Below are 8,698 nucleotides of genomic sequence, written 5' to 3' on the forward strand. Positions count from 1 at the left end.
TGCGCAGCCTGGATTAATTGCTTTGGGGGGTGCTCTGGGGGTGAGATTTCTCTGCAGCTCACCAAAATTTTCTCACAAAATTTTCTCCATTGACCGCTGTTTTAAAGGACACTTTCTTCCTGATTAAATTCCACTGAAAAGTCAGAATATTTAGCCCTGAACAGACCCCCTGGAGAGAGGGGCTAATCGGGGCTCAATAATCTTCTTACATATTAAAAATTTATATATTGTCAATTAATGCATTTAATAAAAGACAAGATGAATAGAAAAAATACAGTTAAACTGCCACCAAAAGAACACTTGAATAAATGTAAGTACCTCTAGTTCAACTAACGCTGCAGTCACTGCATCCGTTACAAGAGCCCCAGCCTGTAGCTTTTCAATTGCCTAGAAGACAGAATTTTAGGTATAAAGTACTGCCTCTTAAATATTTCATACTATTTTTTTCTACACAATAACACCCAGTGAGTCATTTGATCCCAGAAGAGAATTGTTCCAAGTTTCAAAGAGTGGATAATGACTATTCTTGGCGAAACAAAGGTACCACACTTCTTTTAAATAAAGATGTTCACAATGTAGTCACATACCTTAGATCAGGGGTCTCCAACCTTGGCAACTTTTAAGACTTATGGACTTCAACTCCCAGAATTCTGGGAGTTGAAGTCTACAAGTCTTAAAGTTGTTAAGGTTGAGACCCTGATCTAAGGTATGTGACTACATTGTGAACATCTTTATTTAAAAGAAGAAATTGTAATGTTGGGATATGAATATCAAACTGAATTTAATGAATTTAATTTAATTGAAGTTGATGGAATTGACTAAGAGGCAAAAGTAACTACCCTGATTAAAGGAAAGTCTTTGTCTAACCCACATAGGGTGTTTTTTTTATGTGGCAACACTTTTGGACTTTTTGCTGAAAACTGTAAGAAATAGTAATTTGGGGATCTGATGATTTGCATGATGATTAGAATTGTTCATGATTGCAATGATACCAGGTATTATTGAATGTTAGATCAAAAGGATAATGTATGTTAATTTGTAATTATATTGAAGAAAGTTAAGTTATATTTTTTCCTATTTTTTTCTTTCTTTATTCCCTTATACTTTCCATATTTTTCCTTAATTCCTTTTTTGTTTTTTATATTTTATATTATATTTTGTAGAAATTTAATAAAAGTATATTTTTAAAAAGGATGTGAATAATAATCATATCCTGTATTTGCACCAAATAAATGCAAATATTTTCTACTACTCGAAATAGGAAGCAAAGCAGAAAATTACTAATTGATTACGAATGTTTTTTAAGTACATTCTGTTCACAAACTGATTGGTTTACCAAGCTCACTGCATTAACCTATGGTAGCACAATATTCAGCAGGAGTCTTCTTCAGTTTGACATTTGTTTGTACTATCTTCTGAGCAGGCAACTATGTTGTATTCCAAGTACAGAAGCTGAAAATTTTCAAGACAGTTGATAGAATGGAGAGAGATATCCCTGGGAATATTTTACTTCAGTATCCCAACATCTTCATTAAATCTCCAGGGTATGGAAAATGCAACTGAAGATACTACTAAAATGTTGATAATGACTTGGAACTCATTTTCTATTCCATATCCAGTTGGATTTCTACAGTTTGATAAAGGGTAGCCTTCTAATTATAGGCAGTAAAAGCAGTACATTTTCAAATATTATTTATCATTTTGGGAATTTTTTCATTTGATATGCTTGACTTGCAAAATAAGCAATACAAGATTACTTCTTAAGGAAAGCACTGTTACAGCTAAGTCAAAGTTATTTCTAAGTCAAGAATAAGAAACCAACCACCAGCCAGAATTTGTTGGACTAAATAGTTGGTGTTCTTTCCAGACCACAAGCTATGAGAGTTTCCATCCATCACTATCTAGATTTTAGACTGTCATCCTACACAAATACTGTATATTGAGATGAAACCATCATAGCAGAGAATCTTACAAAATCTAATAATTACAAGTTATATACTGATAAAACTGAAGTTCACAGTTTAAGGCAAGCAGGTTATAATTAATAATACATCACACTATATGACATATACTGGTATTACACAAAACCCATAACGAAAAACATTAACCAAAACCATTAATAGTGCAAATCTCTTTATTGCATATTCTTATGCAACTATAAGTCTCATTATATTCAGCAGGACTTAAACTCAGGTAATGCATATAAGATTGTATATGTATTATACATATAAGTATTTCTTTCATAAGTGACAAGTGTCTCCTTTAAAAAAAAATTTATTCAACATTTGTAAAACTAAATATATATATATATTTGTTTTCTGAATGGGAAATGTTTTCTGAATGGGAAAAAAACCATTCTGGCACAGCAATAGGCTGCCCCAAATTTAAATCTGAAACCACTGTAAAAGTCTGACTCACAGACGAACACTATACAGAAGCCTGATGATGGCCTGATGATTGCTACAACTTTAAAAGAACAACTACAATGACGTGGGAAAATACCCGAACAAAGCCGAATGCCATACATACATACATACATACATACATACATATAATGTATATATATACACACACACACACACACACACACACACATTTTACAGCATTGTTTGAGCAATAGATACACCTGTACTTTCCTTCTGATAGCGTGTTATACATTGTCATAATAACTCCTTTCTCATTTTAAACTCTATATATGCATAGATATAGTTAATTTACATTTATTTACATGTCACCCTTATTTTCAAAATGTTACCGGGTCATCAGATATCATATTTTCTTTAAACAATCATACCAGATATCCCATGTTTTGTAATATTGTCTTGATTATCTTTTAGCAGTTTAGTTAGTCTATCCATCTCAGCACATTCATGTATCTTACTGATTATCATGTTTTCTGAAGGGGTCGTAGCCAATTTCCAATTTTGAGCAAAACTTATTCTAGCTGCTGTTATAATATGCAGAATCAAGTATTGGTGCTTCTTTTTCATATTTGGTTCTAACATGTCTAATAAAAAAGTTTCCGGTTTGAATTTTATTTTCTGTTTTGTTATTTCCTCTATCCAAATTCTATTTTTTTGCCAAAATTTTCATGCATGAGGGCAAGTCCACCACATGTGGAAATAAGTTCCCTGATTGTAATTGCATTTCCAACAATTGGGTGTCATGTTAAGGGACATTTTGGCTAACTTCGCTGGTGGTAAGTGCCAGAGAAGAAACATTTTATATAAATTCTCTTTATAAGAGACCGACATTCTTAATCTATAGTTTATCTGCCAAAGATGTTCCCACTGGTCTAAGTGCCAAGTGTCTTTTGAACTCTACAAGAAAGAATTAACAAGTTCAAACTTGCTATTGTGCTGATGACATGTTTCATGCTATACAGGTACAATAATTTTTCTTATCTACAATTTGTTAATTTGTGTGGATACTTGTGTGTTTTTAGGTGGCGGGGAATTTTGGCAGATGGGGAGGTGTTTGGGGAATGTCATGTGTGTGTGCATGTTGAGTCTGGTCTCTGAGTGTTATGTGAATTTTGTTGTATGTATACTATGTATATACGTAAAATGGCAATAAATAATTCATTTCAATTAAGTAATTCAATTTCTGCATTTTATGAATATACATGGCCTAATTTTTTTAAATAGTGCAATTAGGAATTGTTTAAGAATTACTGAAAAGTAGGAGTAAAGAGATAACATTTCTAAAAATTATCTTCTAACAATCTTACCTTCCGACATGCTCTTTTGCACACATGTTTATATTCTTTGGCTTTGGATTCAGAATGATAACCTGCACCTGTTAGCAAGGAATATGTAAGAGAAGAGAGGTAAAAGTAAACAAGTACTGTAAGCAGAATAATTTTGTTTTAAAGCTTTTTCTAAAATAAAACCTTCCCATATCAAAAATATATCTACCTTGTAAGAGGTCTACAAACCACCATGTATCCCTCCCCTTCAAGGGCATTTTCAACAGGTTGGGCGGCGTTGTCTTTCCAAAGGATAATCTTGGAATATTGGATATGGGAATCTGATTGTGAATCATGCAACCCTATGATCATCAGTTCATCAAGGGAATGTCAACCAATACTTCACTGTACATTAGACATCAACATAGCAAGCACCATTGGTTCAAAAATCTACCCCTGAAACGAGGAACTGCATATGTAAATGGGATTTGAAGTAGCACAAAACAAAGACAACAATGGTGTCCCTTTCTGTATGCAGGCCCATATCTTTGTCATTATCACCTCAATTACAATCTCCCTTTTTTACGACTCTATAATTCAAGGTAGAGTTGGAGTGACTGGATGGAGCTGAGAGTTTACTAGCCAGTTGCCCTTCCTGATTCCATGTGGTTTGTAGCAGATGTTTTTTTTCTTTATACCATGATAAACATCTGCCACTACCTAGGATTGAACTCTCAACCTTCCAAGTGGGAGGCGAGTATCCCCTAAGTGGGAGGTGAGCATCACTAGATCACCATGCCATTCATTATCACATCACAATAAAACATCAAAATATAAAGAGAAATATATGAACCATGTATCTCTTATTAACTATAGATGTATGAAGTTGTTTTTAACAAGATGATACAGTATTACCCTTTTAAATTCTATTAACCTTTGAGAAAAGCTAAACGAATCAAGACATACTAGCAGGCCCAAACAGAAAAATACTCTTCTGTAAAGCACTTTGCCTTCTAATTGGTGCAATTTATATCTACACCAGTCCTTGATTACATTGCAAAGTATTTGGTTAAATTCAGTCTCAATTCACAGACTGTTCAAATGCATATACCGTATATTTAAACTTCTTATTCACATATCCATCGCTGAGAGGAGTTTCAACTAAGTGGTATTATTGTATCTTTATACCTAACAGTGGAACTACATCATTTGCATCTGATGGACTGTTTTACTGGACTATGGCTTTAGGAAGAATGCCAGAAATTTACTGCTAATATCAGCCAGGTATGCTATTATGTTTAAAATAAAGGGGTAGTATCTTCCATAACAAACAGTTATTACAGAACTTTTTCTTAGTGGCTAAGTTCTCCACTTCCTGTACTACTGCTTTATAATATTCATCTATAATGAATATTTGTATTCATGTCCCCAACAATGCAAAACATTTAGTATACTTTATGACATAATACTTGCCCAGAATATTAAACAACTCCTGCTTATTCTTTGGCAAAAGTGTTAATTAAAAATTAGTAACAAAATTTTCCCAAATCAGATGGTAGGACTGGAATTTATTGGGAGATTTCCAGTAAGTATGAGCACAAAATATTAGGCCCAAAGTGAAAAAATATCTCAGTAAAGAGAATGTAAACCACATCCAAACTATGGTAGTCCAAAGAAAATTATACTGACATGCCCATGGAATCACTTGGAGTCAAGCTCATGTCAAAAACAAGATTTTCCTAAAAAAACACTGCCAGATCAAAAATGATAGCTGTAAAATATTTTTAAAAATTACATGAATTCATTAATATAACAGGAACCATACAAGATATTATTGTATGACACAATCTCTACCACTGTATTGTATATTACTGCATTCTTTGATTGGTAGAAAATATTGCCTTTTCCAAACCAGATCACATTAAATATTGAATTTTTTAAAATTACCTTAATTCTGTGCTATTAATTTTGACCTTAAAATAAGAAAGACAGTGAAAATTGTATCTTTTTTATAAGGTTAAACTGCAGTAATGCTTACTGTTGTTTGATAAGAACTTTATTGAGCAATGAATATATATAAAAATAAACCATAATATGCATGGCTAGATTTGGCATGATCCCCAGGATGAAAATTTGGTAACTATGACTTACAGTTCAGCAAAGGTAGCAAGTTAGATAAACTATGGCAAGATTTAAAATGTTTTACCATTTATTAAAAAAAAAAAACTTCTCAGCAAACCATAAACTGATCAATTCTGAGCAATGTAAAAGCAATATCTCAATGCTGCTCAAGAAAAGGGAGAGGAAGAAAATATTAAACATTGGCTCTGTCAATCACTCTTCAGAGAGCAGCACCTCTGTTTTCTGTTGAAGGGATTATATCTTTCAATTTAAATGCCTGGTAAGTCTTTTTCTCTAAAAGCATGTTTTTCATGCATCATGCTATATATCTATCCATCAAAAAGGCAAATTTAAAAAGGAGGCAGGCTTCTGATTAGCTGTTTCCTGCCAAATGAGAGCAAGCATAGATACTGTATTCCCTAATTTAAATTAAAAAAAGCTGACTGGATTCCATAACTAAAAGGAAATGAGCAGATTACAGTTCAGCTACAACTGGCCTAAGAAACATGTCATGAAATCTAAACATATATTCACCATTCTTTCCCCAATTTACATGTGCTTCACGTTTCCCACCTCTCCCAAAGTACCATATATGATTCTAAAACATTAACAACACAGCCCATTTACTGTTGTGATATTCTGACATGTACCTGCATGTACAAGTACAAATCCCACTCGTCTCACTTTTTGAGCCGGTTTGGCTTCGTGTTCTTTTACCATCATCCTTACTGCAGTGGCATGAGCTGACACAGGAGGAACTTCTACTGAGCTTATTCCCTTTTCCATGATCATACTTCAAGGCTATCGTTTTCTGTGGAACAGAGCATGCTTCCATCCAAGGGAAAACATGGGAAAAGAGTCTTCCTGAAAATAAAATCAAGCAAAACTATCTCATTTTATTTACTTCCGACTAAGGATTCCATTCAAGAAACACATTCTGTTTAGAGCAGCTGCCTTGGAACCAAACGCTACTCAGGTGTAAGGTTTTTTTACATCCATGGCTATCAGTAACAAGTCCGTATATTCTCATACATACACACATACACACAATATAGGCATTTGTTAATTTGCTACTTATTAAGCTGCATAACCAATTTTTAACTTTAAAATGAACTAGTGATAATGTTAAATTTTTATAACCCTCCACAGATTTATTAGTTTTTCATACTGGCAGAGATTAGGAAAAGTCAGGTCCAGGCAGAATAATATGATTCCTTTAACAACTAAAATAAGGCTATCCCAAAAAGTGTCTTTTCCCCCTAGTCTCTCTTAACTTCTATTCTTTCACAATATTTTAATAATAGTTGCTATACTGGTATTACTAGAATCCCAAGTATAAGCAATCATTTAGAAGCTGAGAACATTTTCATCTCCAGATAATTTTGTGCAACGATTACTAGCCTGCACTAGGGAAGCTCAAGCAGACTATTATTTCATATTTGCACTGAAATCAATCCTAACATTAGGATTTCAATCCTATGCCCTTGATAAGAAAGACACCTATATAGTGTCTGCTGAGACCGTATTAAAAATGTGTCTCAAAAAATGGTCTGCAGCCACAGAATATGGCCATGGAAAGTTTCATTCATGCCCAAGAGACCTTAAATACAACCTGTTATTTCTCTACTCGTTCCCAACAAGCATCTTACTCAAGAACCGAACAGGGTGAGGCTCCCTTCTCATCAGAAAACACCAGAAAATGGTGGGTGTTTTGCATTCCTTCCTCCAGAAAGCTTTTTTAGAGACACGGGAGAAGCAAAGGACTCGTCCCCCAATATTGTCATAGCAACCGGAAACATGGATGACCCGGAGCCGCAAAATCCCCAGTTTGGGTTTGGAAATCTAATAGCTGAACAAGAAGAATGCATGCAAGTTAAGAAGAAAAGCTCCTTATCTCCCGGCTTTAGACGAGGAAGCTTTGGCCATCAGCTCTACCTCCATTTCCGTGAGGCTTCTCTCACAGCCAGGTTGGACCCTTGACCCGCGCGACGAGACACACCCTTTAGCCTCCCCCAACCCTCATGCTTTGACTCCACATGGCTTGCAGGCTCAGGTATCCTGCAGGAGACTCCCGCCTCGCTCCCCTCCCCTCTCTCCAGCCGGGCAAAGAGCAGGAGTCGCACTCTAACCACATCACCAACGCGCCCCTTTGCCCGAATCTTGACGTCATCGCCCCACCCAAGGAAAGTGGGGGAAATACCCTGCTGCGTTGCCGACGTGGGATGATCCTTCGTTCAATCCGCTTCAGTCAGGTGTCGTTACAAAGCTCGTCTCGTCCTGGACGCGGGCGGGCGGGCACACCCACGCATTTATCATCAGCCTCTCACCGACTTTTGTATTGGTGGGGGGGAACCCGACCAAGTCTATTTTCCGATCACTTCCGCTTCCGAATCGAATGTTTCCATCATGTGCGAGAGCTAGAGTGGCGGAAGCCGCAACAATCTCAGCCCGATTTTTCCTTGATAGAAAAAAAAAAGGCGGGAAATTTTAAAAGTTTCCCTTTTAATATATGAAAACAGACCCTATCTCTTTTCCAAAGGAAGAAGAAAAGGGAGGAGGAGAGTAATTTTTCAGCTCCAGAGTGTGTTTCCTTGTTCTCTGCAGGACTGTTGTTGGGAAAGGTTGGGTTTTATTTGTTTTTTTTTTTAAAGAAAGCAGTTTGTAGATAGATCAATACTTGCTTTTCGGGTCATAAGCCCATGTGGACTTTCTGCTGAACATGCTTTTGCGTTGCCTAAGCTTAGTGTCAGCATGGTCGATAGATTTGCTGATAACTGAAGTAATTTTTGATAGTAATTTTTTCCCCCCAGCCCTTTTGCCAAAGGGGCTTTGGAAGCAGTTCGGCTATAACTCATCTTGGCTCGGGCTTACAACCTAAACTATCTCTGG

At 35.7% G+C, this 8,698-nt stretch overlaps 1 protein-coding gene across 1 annotated transcript; it reads right to left on the bottom strand.

Annotated features, from left to right (window-relative positions):
* Window positions 1-243: 243 nt before the first annotated feature.
* On the bottom strand, window positions 244-7,723 carry LOC148133025 (threonine aspartase 1-like). Its single transcript, XM_087952217.1, has 4 exons — window positions 7,422-7,723; window positions 6,460-6,673; window positions 3,731-3,798; window positions 244-387 (listed from the first exon to the last, which is right to left on the bottom strand). The coding sequence occupies exons 2-4, from the start codon at window positions 6,599-6,601 to the stop codon at window positions 244-246; spliced, it is 354 nt and encodes a 117-aa protein (XP_087808343.1). The 5' UTR covers window positions 6,602-6,673; window positions 7,422-7,723.
* Window positions 7,724-8,698: the final 975 nt, after the last annotated feature.

Source organism: Notechis scutatus, chromosome 1 (genome assembly GCF_049901735.1).
Source record: "Notechis scutatus isolate UNSWTSFEM ecotype Mainland chromosome 1, rNotScu1.2, whole genome shotgun sequence".
In the NCBI taxonomy this organism is placed as follows: domain Eukaryota; kingdom Metazoa; phylum Chordata; class Lepidosauria; order Squamata; family Elapidae; genus Notechis; species Notechis scutatus.